This window comes from Amblyomma americanum, chromosome 11 (assembly GCF_052857255.1).
Source record: "Amblyomma americanum isolate KBUSLIRL-KWMA chromosome 11, ASM5285725v1, whole genome shotgun sequence".
NCBI classification, from domain to species: domain Eukaryota; kingdom Metazoa; phylum Arthropoda; class Arachnida; order Ixodida; family Ixodidae; genus Amblyomma; species Amblyomma americanum.
The window spans coordinates 94,518,563-94,538,362 of NC_135507.1; the positions used below are offsets into that span (position 1 = coordinate 94,518,563).

At 50.7% G+C, this 19,800-nt stretch overlaps 1 protein-coding gene across 1 annotated transcript in view; it reads left to right on the top strand.

The window, feature by feature from the left end:
• Positions 1-19,162, top strand: part of LOC144109808 (uncharacterized) — a 68,128-nt gene extending 48,966 nt beyond the window's left edge. Inside the window, exons 4-5 of the mRNA XM_077642596.1 lie at positions 14,769-14,884; positions 19,108-19,162. Coding sequence (XP_077498722.1) covers positions 14,769-14,884; positions 19,108-19,162 — 171 coding nt within the window. The remainder of the gene's footprint in view (positions 1-14,768; positions 14,885-19,107) is intronic.
• The last annotated feature ends 638 nt before the right edge of the window (positions 19,163-19,800 follow it).

A 19,800-nucleotide genomic window follows, 5' to 3' on the forward strand; every position in this document is an offset into this window, starting at 1 on the left:
GGCGGGCGGGGGCAAGGAGGTAGCGTTCGGGAAGAAGTTGTTCATGTCGGACAGGATGGAGGTTTCGTTGGGGCTGAGGAGTCATTACTGCAGCGGCGTAGGTCATGGCCTGGGGTTCTGTGGCCGTCGGGGTGCCAAGTGACTGTTGCACTTCTTCCCGTACCACATCCATCAGAGTCGCGGTTTGTGGCTGTGGGGAGAATGGCAGTAATCGGCGTAGCTCCTCTCGGACGATTTCGCGGATAACTTCCTGCAGGCTGTCACTGGTGGTGGCCGGCGTGTCCGAACGGATTGCACAGGCAGAGGATGGGCGATTGTACTGTCGAGCTCGAACGTCGAAGGTATTCTCAATCGAGCAGGGTTCTTCCATGAATTCCTCGACTGTTTTTGGCGGCTGACGGACGAGGCTGCCAAAGAGTTGTTCTTTTACGCCGCGCATTAAAAACTGAACTTTCTTTTCTTCGGTCACCTCGGGGTCGGCGCGGCGAAATAGGCGCATCTCCTCGACGTACCCGCGGACGGGCTCATTCGGAAGCTGGATCCTGGACTCGAGGAGTCGTTCGGCTCTTTCTTTCCTCACGACACTGGTGAATACTGTTCTCTCTTGAATAGCTCCCATGTCGTAAGAGACGACTCGTAGTTTTCGTACCACGTGCGTGCGGAGCCATCCAATGAGAAAAACACGCGTCCAATTTTTGCCGCATCATCCCACTTGTTGAATGACGCCACGCGCTCAAATTGGTCCAACCATTCTTCAGGGTCTTCGCCTAGGGATCCATTGAAAGTTGACGGCACCCGCGACTGCTGCCGTATGATCGGCGTCGACATCTTCGGCGAGGTTGCGGTGCTCGTAGCCGCGTCTTTTCGCTGTCTTGTGCTGTCCGGCAGTTTCCCGAACTCAGCCTCCTCTCCCTGGAGACGTCGGCTGGCTCGCTGAGCTGCTGGCTCGTACTCGGGTGCGAAGCGCTCAGGGCTGGCTTAACGACTTGAAGAGGGCGTCCGGAACATGGAAGGCTACCCGGCACCTCCACCAGATGTCACGTAGTGGTGACGGCAGTCGAAGCAGCGATAAAGACGGACGAAAGGGTCTTCTAAAAGAACTGTTTATTGGGCAGACTTGCGCCCAAAACGGACTAAATCACTCGGCGGCGGCGAAGCGACAAGCGTGCTCGGCGGTCGTTGAACAGAATGCCCGCCGCTGCCGGCCGTGCTCAATTTAAAGCTGATAGCGAACTTTCGACCTAAAGCCTGCAAAGTTACAAGAACACTCCGGAACAACGTATAATCAGCTCTGCCTGGCTGCGATCAATCGAGATAAATCTAGTCGCGTCTTGTGTCGCAAACAAAGCGATAAAGTTGTGTGGCGGCAGATTTGAAGAATCAACAAACACTGCAAATGTCCGCTGCAATATGAAAGGCGCGCATTCTCTACATGCGCCTTTATTCATGATTCGCGTGATTCATTTTGTCATCATACTCGAGATCCCAAAACATTTCTTCTTTGAAGGAAGAGCTCAGCATGCCGCCACTCGCATTGCGCAGAAAATTGGACAGATTATGCTTTTTTCACATTCCCTATCACAGCAGTACATCATTTGCCCGGTCGCATAATTTACCGCCACCTCATATTTAACGTCGCACCGATCGTGTCTACGAAGTTAACCGTACCTAGCTCGGACGGAAAAGTACAGGAATTTTCTCTTAACCTTGTCAATAAAAGAATGGAATGAGTTGTCCAGCAGTATTGCTACTATAACGCAGTTTGTCTTTCTTTCCGTCCGAATTGCTGACTTATGTGTAATCGCAGCGCGTTTAATAACAAGATTTGCTTTTTATATCATTTATTCGCAAACCAATATGTTCTCTTTCTTTGTTATTTGAGCATTTTTGTAACGGTGTTAACGTTATGCTGTTTCTCAACTTGCCGTATTAACGACCTAAAATGGTTTTTCGTTTTTGAAAATTGTGCTCTGCCTTATGTTCCCTCCTATGTAATGCCCCAAATGAGCCCTTAAGATATTTGAATAAATCGATAAAAAACAAATCAACCTTGAGCCGTTGTGGCGCCAAATGCCCAGGTTGGATTCCCAGCCTCGGCATGAAAGTTTTTTTTTATTCAGTGAGTGTGCGGGTGTTTCAGTGGCTCCCGCCTCCAACCACGTGGTCGGTCACGTGGTGAGGAGCAGCGGCGCGGCGCCGCGGCTGGTCATGTTGTGCGGTGCGACCACGGTGGGACTGCGAGCACGGCGAAACTGCGAGTTCGTGGCCAATGTAGCTGTTCATTACCCCATTTTTTTATTTTCCCACCTTCGGGTGGCAAAAGCACAACATTGCCTTCGGGCCTTTTCATTTATATTACGATTGGTTTAAGCCTGTGATACTTTAGTGGTACAGGCAGGAGCTCATTGGTTTACGTTTTTTTATGGCAGCTCCACCATACTCTTTGTAGAGGGACAGAGAATTAGTCCTCTGCAAATTAACGGAGCGCGACGCGGACGAAGCGAACAGGCCGGTAACCAGGAACCATATTTCTTTATTCTACTCAGCACGTGGTCCCACAAAGCCAGCTCGAGCGTACGTCACAAGCCGAGGCGGCACAGCACTGCTGATGATGATAGGGACGCTACATAGCTTGCGCTGCATAAATGCATCACATGGAGGTCGCCGTGACCCCCCGCTGTCGCCAATGTGTCCCGAGATGCCGCAGCGCGGATTTTTATCCCAGGTCTTTTGAAAGTAACGCCGCCAAACGGATCAATGATTTCTGGTCGTGATGAACAAATTGGGGCGTGACGAAGAGCACGTGCACCGGCTCTTTTTATCGGAGATGGTGTTGCAGCTTGCGTCGGTGGAACTTGGCGTGGCATGGGCGCACACACCGGCTCTTTTCTTTTGTAGACAGTATTGTAACTTGCTTCGGCGGAAATCTGTGATAGTACTGGGGAAAAAAATTATCACAGGGATGTCGCCGTGACCACCGCTGCAGCCAATGCACCGTCGTCCCCTACCGCACGCTTCGCAGAGTCCCATTCCCAGCCCGGGCCGCAGCCCCTCTGCTGAGGAGGACGAGGTCCGTGCCGGCCGGCGAATTCAAGGACTCGGCCCCGAATTATACCTCTTGCCGTACCTTACCGCAAGGTCCGTGCCGGCACTGCACATGGCTGGATCTACTCTGAGCCAACGCCAGCAGACATATTTTTCACCCGTGCCGGCCGTAGTTCACCTCACTGTCGCACCTCGTTCCGCTGTGCCGTTCTGTGCCGAAGCCTCAGAAGACAACGACTATTGGCTTCAACACTATCAACGCGTGGCCCGCCACAACGGCTGGACTGCGGATCATTGCCTGCAGAACTTGTATTTCTCTATTGAGGGCACTGCCCGTCACTGGCTCGAGAACCACGAGCACACCCTTACATCCTGGGATACCTGCAAGACACAGCAGCGAAACACTTTCGCTAACCAGCACCGCCGCCAACACGCAGAGGACCTCTGTCAAACTAGGTTCCAGGGCCCCGATGAAACCATTACCAGTTTCGTCGAAGACGTGTTGCGGCTTAGTGCCCGAGCCGACCTCCGAGCCACCGAGGAAAAGAAGGGGCACATTGTTATGCGAGGAGTAAAATCTGACATTTTCGGAGGTCTCACTCCGATTCCTCCCACAACCGTGTCCGGGTTTATATCCGAGGCCACTGACATCCAGCACCCTGGCAGCAAGAGCCCTGGCAGGCAGGGCAGAGAGCGCCCTGGCAGCCTTGGCTTACCCCGTCGATGCCATGCACCTACGCGAGGTCATCCGCGAAGTTGTTAGGGACGAACTTCGGAAGTATCTGCCACCCCACCGATAGCATTTCTTCGTACCCCTTCACAGAGGTCGTCCGAGAAGTGCAACGTGCGCTTTATCCTTATATCCGTTATCCTGCCTCGTCACCCCTCCTCCTGCACAGCCCACCGTGACGTACGCCTCCGTCGTCTGTCGCTCGTCGCCGCCAACGGTCGACCGGCCGTACCCGACTCCACCGCCCCCACCGCCTCCTGCGCCTGCCGGCACCCCTCGTTTCCAACAGCGTGGACCCAGCAAGGCCGACGCGTGGAGAACAGCCAATGACCGTCAGCTATGTTTCCACTGCGGAGAGGACCGTCACTATCGCCGCTGCCCTTATCGGGAGGTCGGTCTTCGCGGATTCCGGCGAGATGCGCCCCGCCCCAGGTACGGCGAGCAGCCCCGTGAAGTGGAGCAATTTCTGGGCCATTCTTCGCCAACTGAGCGGCTTTCTCGTCATGCGTTTCGCACGCCGCCGCCGCGCCGGCTCAATTTCCCTTTTCGCGACCGCCGCGGAAGCCTTTCTCCTCGTCGGGAAAACTAAATCCGGAGAGCATGGAGGCGGCGTTGCTGACCACGAATCTGTAAAAGAGCCTCCACGTACGACGTCCAGCTTCTCCTCACCTACCGACGACGATCCGGCCGATGCTTTCGCCGCCTCTTCTCGCCCGGTGTGCAATGATATCCACGTACTTATCCACGGCCCTGCCACGACAGCCCTCGTCGTCATCGGCGCCGACTACTCCGCTGTGAGTGGGGTGCTGTCCCGCCGCCTTCGCAATATACTCACGAAGTGGGATGGCCCACAAATCCGAACCGCCAGAGTTCACCTCGTGACCCCAGTCGGTCGCTGCACTTGTCTGTAGAGATTAACGGTCTCGCGTGTCCCTTTACCTTCGTCGTCTTGCAGCGCTGCCCAAGAGATCTTATTCTCGGTATGTATTTTCTGAGCGAGATCAGTGCTGTTATCGACCTCGCCGACTGCCGCCTCACCCTTCGTCGAGCTTGCCTTCACCCGCCGAGCTCAGAGCCAACGTTCTCCGAGGCGCGCATCTTAGCTGACCACGTGACTTTGCGGCCTGACCCGAGCGTGTTCCTGCTGGTTGAGTCCGCACATGCTGTCTCTGGCGAAGTTCTTCTTGAAGGCAGTGTACAGCTGCTTCTTGACAGGGGTGTCGGTGTTGCTAGAGGTGTCACGCGGCTCTACCCTGGCTGCGCCTTTGTCCTCGTCACCAATTTTTGCAGCGCACCGCAGCACCTCACCAAGGGCAAAGTAATCGGTCTCATCGAGCGCCTCAGCGCCCCTGTCGATGCTGAGACCCTGTTCGCGGATCTTTCCTGTCCACCCCGTCCCCAACACTCGGTGCTTCTTTTAGGTGTCAGCATTGCACTGGAACTCTCCGCTCATGAGAGAGACGATCTCCTCGCTCTGCTGGGTGAGTTGCAAGACTGCTTTTCTACATCTGCAGGGGTTCGCCAGACGCCAATAGCAAAGCACAGAATGATTAGCGTCGACGCTGTCCATCCTGTTCGCCAGTCACCTTATCGGGTTTTGTTAAAAGAACGTGAAACCATACAACATGAATTGCGCGAAATGTTGGCCGATGACATTATCCAACCATCTCACAGCCCTTGGGCTGCTCCGGTGGTGCTGGTAAAGAAAAAACACGGCACCCTTCGCTTTTTTGTTGATTACAGGCGCCTCAACAGAGTCACAAAGAAGGACATATATCCACTTCCGCGCATCGATGACGCGCTTGATCGCCAGCGCCATGCCCTTTGCTTTTCATCCATCGACCTTAAAAGTGGGTATTGGCATATACAAGTCGATGAGCGCGACAGGGAAAAAACGGCTTTCATCACCCCGGATAGACTGTATGCGTTCAAGGTGATGTTCTTCGGACTCTTTACTGCTCCAGCGACCTTCCAGCGCGTTATGGACAACGTGCTCACCGGCATCAAATGACAAACACACTCTGTCTACCTTGATGATGTCATTTTTTCAAGCACGTATCATGAACATCTTGGAGAAGAACTGAGGATTGGGCGAGTTGGTTGTGATCCATAGCATTAAGAACCAGCGCTAAAAACACACACAGAGGACGAGACGAGACACACGGAAGTCGCTGAATGAACCAGCGCTAAAAACACACACAGAGGACGAGACGAGACACACGGAAGGCTGAATGAACCAGCGCTAAAAACACACACAGAGGACGAGACGAGACACACGGAAGGCTGAAGGAACCAGCGCTAAAAACACACACAGAGGACGAGACGAGACACACGGAAGGCTGAATGAACCAGCGCTAAAAACACACACAGAGGACGAGACGAGACACACGGAAGGCGCTGATTCAGCGAATTCCGTGTGTCTCGTCTCGTCCTCTGTGTGTGTTTTTAGCGCTGGTTCTTAATGCGAGGGATGAGCACCTTGTTCGCCTAAAGGCGGTCCTGCAGGCTATCAGACACGCCGGCCTCAACGTCAAGCCTAAGAAGTGCCAGTTTGCCTATGACGAACTGAAATTTCTCGGTCACGTCTCCAGTCACGAGGGCGTCCGTCCTGCACCCGATAAAACAGTCGCCGTCGCTTCCTTCCCGACGCCGTCGGACAAGAACGCCATGCGGAGGTTCCTGGGCCTCTGCGCTTACCACAGACGCTTGGTTCCCAACTTTTCGGATATCGCCACGCCGCTTACTCGCCTCACGAAGTAGTCCGTCCCATTCCAGTGGGCTAATGAAGAGTAGCTTGCATTTGGCCATCTAAAACGATGCCTGCATTCTTCCCCTGTCCTAGGCCATTTTGAGCAGGACGCCGCGACTGCGGTACACACTGAAGCTAGTAACACGGGCCTCGGGGCCGCCCTGATCCAGCACCAGAACGGCGCCGAACGTGTCATCGCATACGCCGGTCGTGTCTTGTCGAAGGCGGAAACCAATTACTCGACTACCGAAAAAGAATGCCTCGCAGTAATTTGGGCGATCACAAAGTTCAGACCCTGTCTGTATAGACGCCCATTCTAGGTGGTCAGAGACCACCACTCTCTGTGCTGGGTGACTAATCCAAAGGACCCTGCAGGCCGACTTGCGCGGTGGGCCCTTCGGCTGCAAGAATTTGACGCTACGATCGTCTATAAGACTGGTCGCAGACACACTGATGCTGACTGCCTCTCCCGCGCCGTTGTGCTCTAAGCGGTGTGGGCTGGGCGCTATTATTCTGAAATCTTTTTTTTTACTTGCCCACCCTAATTTTTGCCTCTCCCGCGCTCCCGTCGAATCCACGCCAACTGAAACGGATGACGACTATGGCATCTTCCTAGGATCTCTAAGTACCGTAGATATGGCGGCGCGGCAGTGACTCGACTCCGAACTTCGCGACGTGATTTCACATTGAGTGTCAAGGAGGAGTATTTCCACGTCTGTTTGTGCGCGTAGTGCCTAATTTATGCCTTCGAGACAATGTTCTTTATAAAAACTATGCCCTGAGCCCGAGGTCATGGCTTTTAGCTGTGTGCACTGAGTATCTACGCGACAAAATTATAGAAGCGTCTAATGATGACCCCTCCTCGGGACATTTGGGGTTCAGTCGAACGCTCGCGCGAATACGTTCGAAATACTGTTTGCCACAACTCGACAAGACCGTTCACCATTACATCAGAGCCTGCCGCGAGTGTCAACGGCGCAAGACTCCACCCATGAAGCCTGCGGGGCTCCTTCAAGTCATCATGCCACCGCTCAGTCCGTTAAGGCAGATTGGTATGCACCTAATCGGACTTTTTCTTAACTCGCAATCGGGAAACCGATGGATCGCTTTTGCGACGGTCTAGATCACACGGTACGCCGAATCACGCGCTCTGCCCTCATCAGTGGCTTGGGATGTGCAATGTTTTTCGTCGAGTCAGTCGTTCTTCGACATAGCACCCTAAAGGTTCTTATCACTGATCGTGGTGCCGCATTTATGCCCCAACTTATGTCACAGATACTGAGCTCAAGCCACACCGCCCACCGCAAAACTACCGCATACCACCCGCAAACAAACAGGCTCACCGAGTGCCTCAACAAGACTTTCGCTGACATGCTCTCAGTGTATGTCGACATCGAGCACCGAACCTGGGACGAAGTGTTACCGTACGTAACTTTTGCGTACAGCACCACGGTTCAAGAAACTACCAGATTTTCACCATTCCGCCTGGTTCACGGCCGGGAAGTCGTTACCATGCTCGATGCTATGCTGTACCACCAGCCAGACGTCTCCACTCATGCCGATGTTCAACTCGTCGCACAACTCGCGGAAGAAGCTCGGCAGTTGGCATGCTTTCACATCCAAGCTCGCCAGCAAGTCTACGCTCGCCGATACAACCAAGCCCACCGTGCTGTTGAGTTCAATCCTGGGGACCGAGTATTGGTGTGGACTCCAATTCCACGCCGTGGTCTTCGCGAAATGCTGCTGAAACGATACTTTGGCCCGTATGAAGTGATTCGCCGTATAGGCAAGTTAAACTACGAAGTGGTGCCGATCGTAACGCCGGCGACCCACCAGCCACCCGCCTGCCTCCGAATTTGTTCACGTAGCACGCCTCAAAGCATACAGTGAGCGCTCGGAGCACGCGGCCTAGCTCTTGGCGCTCTACACTTGTTTTTCAGCCTCAATTTTGCCTCGCTGCGCATCGGGAGGGAGCAGTGTCATGTGTGTTATCCGCTTACTCAACGTCAGCCTCAACCAGCGGGTTGTCGATCGACGGAAAAGAGGAAGAGGCTCGTGAGCCCGCCGCGACCGCTTGCCCTGCCTCTGGCCCCTGCTCCTGTGGTCCTGGTTCCCCAGTGTCCCTTCGACCCGCGTCGTCTGACCGACCCGTGACAGCATTAGTTGATGAAGACGACGACGTGCAGTCTACAGTACGTGAGTGCGCTGCAGTTTTACACGAAGCATGACAGGCTGCGGAACTTAGTGCTCTGTTTCTGTAGGCTTAATGTTTTGCTTTGCGGGATCGTTGGTATGCCTGGCAAAGATATTAGTTCGACAGTAGTGTTGCCAAACTCTGTGGAGCAGTGTTGGCAGCAGGATGGTGGAGCGGAGCGCCGTAAAAACGGAAAAAAGCTGCCTGAATTCAGTCCATCGAACATGTGGTCGTCCGGCGGCGGAAGGTCAAGCTGGTCAAAAACGCAGGCGGGCAGCTTCCAGTTGACGAGGAGGAACCGCCAAATAAGGGGCGACGCGCCGTTGACGTAGAGCTGGGCCTCCACTTGCGCGAACCATGCAACAGGGCTGTGCGGGTGGAACGGCCACAGCTGTACTCGGGATGGGTCCTGAGGCGGGATCGGGCGCCACTCATCTTGCGGCAAGTCCATGGTGAGGCAGGAACTCGAAGTTACAGCTGCAGTGCTCCGGAATTGTCAGGGCTTTCGGGCTGTCCGAGGTCACCAAATTGTGGAGGTCGTCCAGAAAGGCGACCGCGGCCACATTTACTGAGGGCTGCAGAAGAGGAGACGGCAGCGGAGCGGCGGCGGCAGCGTCCGGCCCTGGCCAAGGTCCCGAGCGTTCTCTTCGGCTCACGCTTCAGGTTCTTCCTCCTCTTCGCGCGTGTCGCTACGGCCGCTACAAGGTGGCGCTGAATTAGTGTTAGTTGAGGAAGACGACGACGTGCAGTCCACAGCGCGAGTGTCCTGCAGTTCTGCACGAGGCAGGACCGACTGTGGTGGTAGCTTAGTGCTCTCTGTCTGTGTAGGCTCACTGTTTTGCTTTGCTGGGTGTTAGCACGTCTGGCAAAAAAGTATTTGTTCGATATGTTCCGGCGTCCAGCAATGAAAATGCAGCGTGGAAGCAACAAGAAGAACCTTTATTCGTGACCGCTTGCCGATTATATAGCAGGTGACAGCTGAGTGATAACATGGTCATGCGAGGCAGAGGGCCCGTGCAAAGAGCGCATGCGCAACTGATACAATACATCTCCCTCGGTGTAATAGTTAAAAATCTGCGAACAAGATACGAGACGCTTGACTGAAATCCCGGTTCTAATAAAGCCGGTTTGGTTGCCGTCTTTGCCGGGTGGATCGCCCAGGCACCGGTTGCGTAGGCAGCGTTGTTGACTGTGATGCACCTGGGGTTGCTTGGGAGATGTCTTCGCCGTCGGAGTAGTCTTATGAAACGTCACTTCGGAAAGACTCACGTGTGGTTAGAAGATGCTGTCTGTTCCTTCGAAGTAACTGGATGTCCTCTGTAAGGACACGATATGACCTTGGCGCTACCAGGTTCATGACTCGTGCCTTGCGATCCCAGACGTCCCTTCGTACTCTCCCCACCATCTTTCTTCAATTCGGGCAGAGGTTTCCCTTTAGAACATCTTTGGTGGCGTCGTTGGCGCATAGCCAACTGTCGACTGTGGCATGGCATGATGTCCGGCAGCCGGATGCGCAACTTCCTGCCCTGGAGTAGTTCTCCTGGGGACCGGCCCTCGTCCAGTGGAGTTGCGCGATAGCCAAGCAGACCCAACCAGAAGTGCTCCTTCATTTCACCTGTTTTCTTCATGATTCTTTTTCACGATTTGTACTCCTTTCTCGGCGAGATCATTGGACTGTGGGAATCTCGGGCTCGACGTCACATGCGTGAAGTCATATCTGGATGCGAACAAAGCAAACTTATAACATGAAAACTGCGGACCATTGTCTGTACAAACTTCTAATGGAATTCTGGATCTTGCAAAAACTGAGCTAAGTTTACCTATAACAGTGCCTGACGTTGTGTCCAAGTTTTTCTACTTCAAGACAATTTGAAAAAGCATCAAACACACACAAGTAGGAGCTCCCGCCATACATAAATATGTCAACACCGACTCTCTACCAGGCATGGTTTGGCGTTGGCCTGGGTACCAGTGGTTCGTTTTGTTGTTGTATGCGTATTTTTGGCACACTACGCCACTTGTAACCACATTTTCGATGTCCCCGTTCAGTCCAGACCAGAATACCAAGCGACGGGCTCTTGCCTTGCACTTATTTATGCCTAAGTGACACTCATGAATGCGACTGAGGATTTTCGCTCTCATTGTCTTCGGGATGACTACTTTGTTCCCTTCATCACTATTCCGCGAACTTCTGATAGCTCCTTGGCAGAATGATTTCATCCATCCTTTGATTTCTTCTCAATTCCTTAAGCAGCGCCACACCGTTTGCAAGTCAGAATCGTTGGCGGTTGCTTCAGCCAGTCGATCAAACATTTTCTTGCTTACCAGCTCTGAAGTGACCCCAACTGCATGAACATCGACGTCATCCGTGAAGTCATCCGCACCACTTGGCCCGACCGGCGACAATCTAGATAGCATATCGGCCAGGAACAGTTGTTTCCCTGGGACAAAGCGAATGACGTAATCATATCTGAGTAAACGCAGAAAAAAACGCTGCAGTCGTGGTGGCATTTCCCCAATGGCTTTCGAAGCGATGGCTATCAATGGTTTGTGGTCAGTTTCGACGACGAACTTGCAGCCGTAAACAAAGTGAAAGCATTTCTCGCACCCGAAAGTGATGGCCATTGTCTCTTTCTCGATTTGTGCGTACCGTTGCTCTGCCTCCGTCATTGTGCGCGATGCTTAGGCTACCGGCCGCGAATTGCCGCCGAAGCTCTGAAGGAGAGCCAAAACCGATCCCATTCTTTGAAGCATCAGAAACGACCTTGGTTTCTCTGGCCGGATCAAAAATGGCTAGTAAAGGCGCACTACTCAGTATGCTGCAGACCGCTTGCAATTCGTTGGAGTGGTTTTCCGACCATTCAAAGAGCGTGTCCTTTTTAACGAGGCTTCGTAGACACATCGTTCTCTCTGCCAGATGTGGTATGTACTTCCCAAAGTAGGTGACTACGCCATGCATTCTGTGGACTCCTGCTTTGTCCGTTGGCAGCGGCATTTTGCTTAATGGTGCAGTAATTGCGGGATTAGGTCGTATTCCGTGCTGGTTTATGACGTCTCCCAAAAATCAATTTCGGAGACCTGAAGTTTGCAATTCATAGGATTAAGCGTTTGGCCGGCTTTCTTGGCTAACTGCAATACTGTGCGGATCCTGGCATCGTGCTCTTCCCTTGTGCTCCGCCAAATCAATATATCGTCGATATAGATTCTGACTCCCGCAGCTTTGTAAAATATTTCATTCGTAGTTCTTTGAAAAACCTCAGGCGCGGAAGCGATTCCAGCGGGAAGTCTCAAAAACCGGTAGCGCCCAAAGGGCGTGCCAATTGTGCAGACTCTTTATGTAGCTTCATCTAACGGGATTTGATGAAAGCCCGAGTACGCATCAAGGCGAGAGAAAAACTTGGCGCCAGCTACTATTAGTTGATGAAGATGACAACGTGCAATCCCCAGCGCGAGAGTGTGCTGCAGTTTTACACGAGGCAGGACCGGCTACGGTAATAGCCTAGTGCTCTCAGGCTCGTAAGCTCACTGTTCTGCTTTGCTGGGTAGTTGGCTCGCCTGGCAAATATATTAGTTTCATAGTAGTGTTAGTTGATGAAGACGACGATGTGCAATCAACAGCGCGCGAGAATGGGTACATTAGGCCGATAGCAGTATTGTTTGATGAAGACGAAATGCAATTCACAGCGTGAGGTCGGTTACATTGACGGCGGCGACGCGGCTGAACCCACCAACAAGTCCTCATGAGCTGCGCTCCAAGAGTGCGCCTGTCCAGAATTTTTTCGCGTCGGACCTTTCTGTTCATCTTATTTGATTAAAGACCGGATGCATGTTTCTTGGTACTGGGTTGACGATTATCTGTTCTCTGGGAGTTTGCGGCTCATCCTGCCTCTCAACCCTCTCAGGAGTGGACCTAGCTAGTCTGGAGCTCCCCTGCCGGCTGTCGTGTTTGACAGCCATTCGTATTGAGCCATTCAGTGAAACTGTGTTTTCTAGTGATTAATGCCTAGTTCGTGAAGCTTTTCAGCAGTGGTTTCTAGTGGTGCTGGCAATGCCTGCTTGTATACCTTTTTGACGAAGGTGTTGACTTTTTTTTTCAGCGCGAGGTATGTGGCGCCGTACAAAATGCGGCTCAGTACAAAACCCTGTATTAAGCGCGTGGGGTCTGTCTCTTTCAGCGCATGATATTTATTTGAATAATAATAATAATAATCCCAGAAAAGAAAAAAGTAAATTCTGTAAAATGGTTGCGAAAATAGCCAACAGTCGCGCCAGCTCTGACCAGGCAGTCGTGTATGGAAGAATGGTGTGAGGTGCACAACACGTCTGCAGAGGATTTTTGAACGCGGTCCGTGGGCCCCGCCGTGGTGGCTCAGTGGTTAGGGCGCTCGACTACTGATCCGGAGTTCCCGGGTTCGAACCCGACCGCGGCGGCTGCGTTTTTATGGAGGAAAAACGCTAAGGCGCCCGTGTGCTGTGCGATGTCAGTGCACGTTAAAGATCCCCAGGCGGTCGAAATTATTCCGGAGCCCTCCACTACGGACCTATTCGTTCCTATCTTCTTTCACTCCCTCCTTTATCCCTTCCCTTACGGCGCGGTTCAGGTGTCCAACGATATATGAGACAGATACTGCGCCATTTCCATTCCATCAAAAACCAATTATTATTATTAACGCGGTCCGTGGACAGTGGTGCGTCGGGCAGCGGAGCTCTGCGCGTGCCAGCCCAGCGTTGCGCGTGTGCACGTGCGAATGGCGAGTGCGAGGCGACGGCGACAGGGAGCGTCGCGAGCACGAGGAGCGGAGAGCTGACGTGTCAGAAAACCGAGGTGTGAAGGGAGACAGCGCAGCGGAGGTCGTGTCATTCAAGCGTGGGGGTGGCAGCCGTTGGACGTTGGGTCCGTGCTGCCGTGATTTCCCCTGGATCACCGACGTAAGCCTCATGCGTTCTTTGCAAGTGTGGAGGTAGCGGCAGAAGGACTAAGGGCCCGTGCTGCCTAAAGGCACCATTGGATAGCCTGCTTTAATCCTCTGCTGTTTCGTGACGCCGTCGACAGTACCTGGCTGCGTTTTTCCTGCTGCTGCCAAGTTCTTCGGGCTCTGGACGGGAGACTACCTGCGTCTCCCTGTGTTCCTCTCCGCTCCTAGTACCTCCTGGCTCCCTTTTGTCGTTCCTTCGACGCAGCGCCAGCGATGCGTCGCACTACAACCACCCGCGTCCGCACTGTCTGCAAGGCATCCCCGCTTCACCTGGGATGCTCAGTACCTGGTGAACTCTTTCCTTTTATTCTGTAGTGTTGTACGCGTGTTGAGTGTGTGTTTTTTCTGTTTTCGTTTCTGTTTCTTATTGTCCCTTTTTCCTTTAAATTATAAATACGGCTTCATTTTGTTTTCTCTGATCTCTTTGTTCTCACGTCCTCTTGTTCAAATCTGCACGCGATAGCGTTCTCCTCGAGAAAGTCGGGGACGCGTTACCAATTCGCGATAAGTGGCCATCTGAACCGCTAGAGTCTCGAAAGTGTACAGAAGTACATATCCACAAGACTCAGTGTGCAGCATATATGCTATTCAAAAACAGAACATATCGCTATAGCGGCAGTGTGAAGGACAGAAAAGACAAAAATTCAGCGGCATTTGATGGGTAAGCTTTCCTTGCTTAAATTTCGGTTGCTCACTTGCTATGAAGCGATTTTTTGCAGCAATGTGCTTACTCCTGCAGATGCTGTGTACTTGTAATGGCTTTGCAGGAGTGCGGAAATTCTCGTAGCGAAGCAGCAAATTAGGTAGCAATAGTTTTATCAAGAAACCTTCCTGGCAATCGTTTGCATTTAGAGACCAAGGGTCATCGTCCGTGCAACCTGGCCGGTGGATCTGGACCTGTTTATCATCCCAGCTATTGTTCTAGCTTCGTTTTCTCTTTCTGAAATTTGAATTTCTTCATAGATAGTGACAATAAATTACTATAAGGCTAAAAATACATGATGAAAAGCATTTAGACGGCCAGGCTTTAACACTCCACGCATTCAGATTATTTGCGTATTATGTTTTTTGCAGAAACTCTACCACCGTGTTTCCTACAAAATGACTGCGAAGCGTCGATGCTACACTGTCATTGCTGCACAGTGCCAGAATTATTGGGACTCCTGCATAAAGTTTTCGGACGAGGCCAGGCAAGTAAATTATTTCTCAAGTTGAGCACATATTGACAGCAGGCACACTCACAACATTAAAACTAATAACAAGAATATTACTAGAGTTTGAAATCCTAATTAATGTTATCTCATCTTCTTTCAAGAGACTTTGATGCAAAATTATATTGTGACCCAGTATGTTCTTGGTTACAACTGTGGTGTTGTCCACTAAACAAACAAAAGAAAAATGGTCAGAAAGCACAAGTATTTCGAAGAAGATGGCTACTATCGAGTCCCGTATAAGCTCTGGCTCTATACTCATAAAATGCAAAAAGCGCTATCTTATTACTGTTGTTGAAAGCAACCAGCATACGTTTTGCGCTACACTCACATACCATGGTTCTGCACAGAAATGCATTTGCTCACAACACCTGCGTGCAACAACGGATCAAACCGACGATATCAGATTAGAAATGCTGTTTTACAGCGATCGCTATTAAATGCCTGTTCACTTGGCTTAGCGGCGTACAGTAGTAGTCGCGTAAGCAGATGTCGCGGAATCTTGCGTTACATAGTGGTAACGTTTCTGTATTTTCTTCTCTTTCGGAGCATACTATAATTATAGTATAACTATATATGAATACATATAGAATTATGTATATTAATATACATCATTCGAAGTCTAAGGTGAAGGTCTTGAAATAGCGAAAAGCTCAAAAATAGGGGATACTGACAAAACCAAACCTGCAGTTCGAATAAACTGGAACTCGAGTTAAGCGAATTAACGAGATTTCGCCCTAGTGCTAGCGGCTCTGTTTTAATGGCGTAGAGAGGCTACGCAGGCCACGTGTAGGTCGTTGAACCTATGCCTACCAGTGGTGCCCTGCGCAGCGGCCGCCTGGAAGATGTGTGGCGTCGTCCAAAGCGCCACCTGCTTTCTCCCTGTGGTCGCTGGAGGTTACAGCCTCATGTCCAGGCTCTGTGTGTTCTTCAGGCGTAAGGTACTGGAGACTCTCGATGTTCCTGTGGACTGCGAACCATGCTGGAATGAAAGGAAGTCTCATATAGCAGACAGACGAATGATGCTGCGAAATGTAAAGTTCGCTATTCAGGTGCGCGCACAGACCGAAACATGTGCCCTGAGATTGTGGCAAGTACCTAAGTGGTTACAATTCGTACGAATGATCGTAATTACAAGAGATTATCCCTTCAGTTCGAACCACACAAAGCCTTGCGGAAGACTTTACTCTATACTTCTGTAATATACAGCCGGCTTCTGCAAGAGAACTTACTATGCGTGAAGCCTCTTATATCCTAGCTCCTATACTTCTTTCATTCGTTTGTGATGACATTACTTATAATGGAGCCATTTCTACTGTTAAAACATCGATTGGAGGAAGTCACCGGCTACAAATAAGATCTCTCTGTTCGCCATTAAACAGCAGACTGAGGAACTGAGTGAGACTAGAGCAAAATTTCTTAACAAATCCTCGGATATGAAAACATATCCAGGCACTTTCAAAATAACGCATATCGCTTCCTTATAAAAGCCGGTAGTAAGGACGACATTCAAGACTACCGGCCGTTGTCAGTATTTAATGCCCTTTACATTTCATTCCAGACGTTGTTGGTTATACCTTTTATTCGTTCAACGTCTCAGTAGGCAACCCCCATGGGTGTAAGAAAAACAGACCTCCTTCCACTGCTGCAGACTGTTTGAGCGAGTTTTTTTTATTATTAAAAAGCGAAAGGTTATGCAACTGACATTATTATTGACATTAAAGGAAAGAGCTCGACACTGTTAACCATGATTCGAAGGCGCAGCAAAGCAGTTCTCCAAACGGGTATCTTTCTGGCCGAAACCAATGTGTTAACATTGATAAGTCTCCATGCGGTGTTCAATTCATTATGTGTGGCTTGCTTGAGGGGTGAGTATTGGGACCGTTACTCTTCTCTTTATACACAAATTATCTCCAAGATGCTCCTAATACGTTCGAAGTATTATGTATGCGGATGATACAGATCTCATCTATCTGGTAAGAATCTTAGTAGGGTCGAAAGACGCACTAATAGCGATCTTTTTGTGTTATACCTACGGATCTTAAAGAATAAATTTACAACAAACGCCAAAAGATTCAGGACATTGTTTTCTCTGGTCCGTGTAAAACTTTAGACAGCTTAACACAGTTACGAATAGCTATAAACTTCCTAGAATCAGTATATCTTGGTGTAACTTTCAATTTGAATTTTCACGTATTGTCTTTGAGCAGTAAATTGAGACAAACCTGTTTGTTCTAATGAAATCGAGAAAGGTTTTTTTTTTCATTTTGTGGAATAAATCTTTGTTTTGTTGCCTTTTTTAAAGCTTTTGACTTACTTTATAGAGTTCTGGGGACTTGCGTCTAACACGTATTTAAATCAAATATTAATATTCCAAAAAAGTGCTCTTCGTATAACGCACTGTAAATTCTAAGAAAAATCCGCTCCATTCTTTCTTGACCGGCATTCTTAAACAAGCTTGTGTAGTCTATGACTCCTTATTTTTGTAACTATTGTAAGATCTCTTGTGTATTTCGCTTTTCTTTGTATATATCTATGACATATAACTTTGTAGTGCATGAAATTGACGCGTAATGCCGCGTTGTCTCGCTAGGATTTTTTGCACTTCTACACGAGCCGAAGTCTATAGTAGACAAAGATGAGGGCCCAGATGATTCGCATCTATCTTCTCGGTATTCGTGCCAGTAATACTGATTTGATTTGAATTTAATAAAGTCCTTTTATAATTGTTTCCTTCAATTAAATCCCAATGCGCAAGTGAGTGCAGAATTGGGTAAACACAGATGGTTACCTAGGGCCCCACTCACACCTTCACGAATACAAAATTCAGTGTTATATTCTTGTTAACGGGGTGTAACTTCCACGGCAGCGCCCAGTGTAGACGAAGGTGAGTGAAGATGCGTACTCGCCTGAACTATATTTGACATAAATGTTTGAGCCGCCGACGTGTGCTCATTGTGGAACATAAGCCTCTGGTGCAGAGTGATACGAGCGCACTCATAAAAGAAAGCATGGTACTACTGAAGGCAGTCTGTGGAAAATCTTCTAGAAAGAGAGGAGAGATGCGGTATATTGCCACAAAAGCTTTGTGATGTTTATTTCTTCATGCTCAATGCGCCAGAACATGGCTTTATCACTTTGTTTGTGATGCAAGACGCCACCAGACTTATCTCGTTTCATTGCACCCATGCGAAGCTGATTCTACGTTGTTGCAGATTGTTGTGGGTATCTTGTACTCCGTATCTGGAAAGTTCGTTGTCAGCTTTAAATTGGCCATAGCCGAGAGCGGCGCGCACTCTGTCCGACTACTGCCAAGCACGCCTATTGCTACGCCACCACCAAGTCATTCAGTTCTTTGCAGGCGCGAGCCAGCCCAATAGAGTTTCGTTTCGAAGCATTTTTGCTGTCTTCCTGCTCGCCGGACTGCCGTCGCCACTACGTGTCATCTGGTGGAGGTGCCGATCTGCAGCACTGCTGTGCCCTCTAGATGAACCCAGGTGCACAATCTGTCGTGCTTCGCCTGCCTCGTGAGCCACCGACTTTCTATGGACAACAACACGACGATGCCAAAAACTGGCTGGGCGTGTACGACCGTGTTGCCGCGCTGAACGCCTGGAACGACAAAGCTCGACTTCGGAACTTTTACCTCCCATTAGACAGTTCCCGGGTTCAAACCGACCACGGCGGCCGCGTTTCGTTGGAGGCGAAACGCTAACGCGCCTGTTTGCTGTGCGATGTTGTTTCACGTTGAAGACCCCCAGGGGTCGAAATTATTCCGGAGCCCTCCGCTACGCCACCTCTTTATTCCTTTCTTCTCTTAGTCTATCCTTTATCTCTTTACATACGGCGCTGTTCAGGTGTCCGTCAATATTCGACACAGAATCTGCGCCATTTCCTTTCACCCAAAACTAATTTAATTTAACTTATTTAGACGATCCTGCCAGAACTGGTTTGAAAATCAAGAGCTTTACCTCACGACCTGAGAAACCTTGTAGTGTCGTCCGGAAAGAAAGAGTGAAGGTTCTACGGCAGCCACAAATTCAACATCCAAATGAGGCCGTGTCGGCTCCGGTCTCATTTGGTCTGGTTCACCGTCCACCGAAGACCGGCGTAGAATACACAAAGGATGCGGCTGCCAGAGAGATGACCTCAGATGCTGTATCTCGCCAGTACTACTGGCAGCTACACGTCTTCTCCGACAGACACCCGGACACGACGACCATCGCCAGCGAGAACTTGGCGGAAGCCATGCGCTAATCGTCCGCGGGTAACTGCGACGACTACTGCCACCTTCCCCACAGCTTCAAGCAGCTACCCTCATCGACTCATTACGGGAAGAAGTGCAACAGGTACTTGGCACCCCGACTCTGACGGCCACGGAACCCCAGGCCATGATTTACGCCGCCGTGGGGAGCAGCCAAAGGCATCCTGCTAGTCTGCGCCAGGAGCCCGGTGCAGGCACGAGTTACCACGAGGGCACACATGTATCCTCCAGTCTTCGCTGTGCTGCAGCAATGTTCCTACGGCGAGATAACTGGGCATGGATTTTCTTAATGAACATCAGGCGATCATTGAAGTTCAAGCTCATCGCGCTTTCGACGGTCAAAGCCATCCCTGCGATGACAACCGCGTATCATCAGGTTGCCCCTCAGTGTCCTGGATGCACAAGTAAGCGTCCTCCCCCCCCCCCCCCCCCCCCCTTCTGATCAAGGTGCTACGGATGCCAAGAACATAAAATCCATCACCAAGGGAACACGGAGTTAGTTCTAGACCAAGGAATCGGCATCGCAAGAGGCATCACACATTTTGACGAGCTTCAGCGACAAATACCACCACGTCACAAAGAAACGACAATTACTTTCTCAGACGAACTATGGATGTTCGCGACGCCTTCA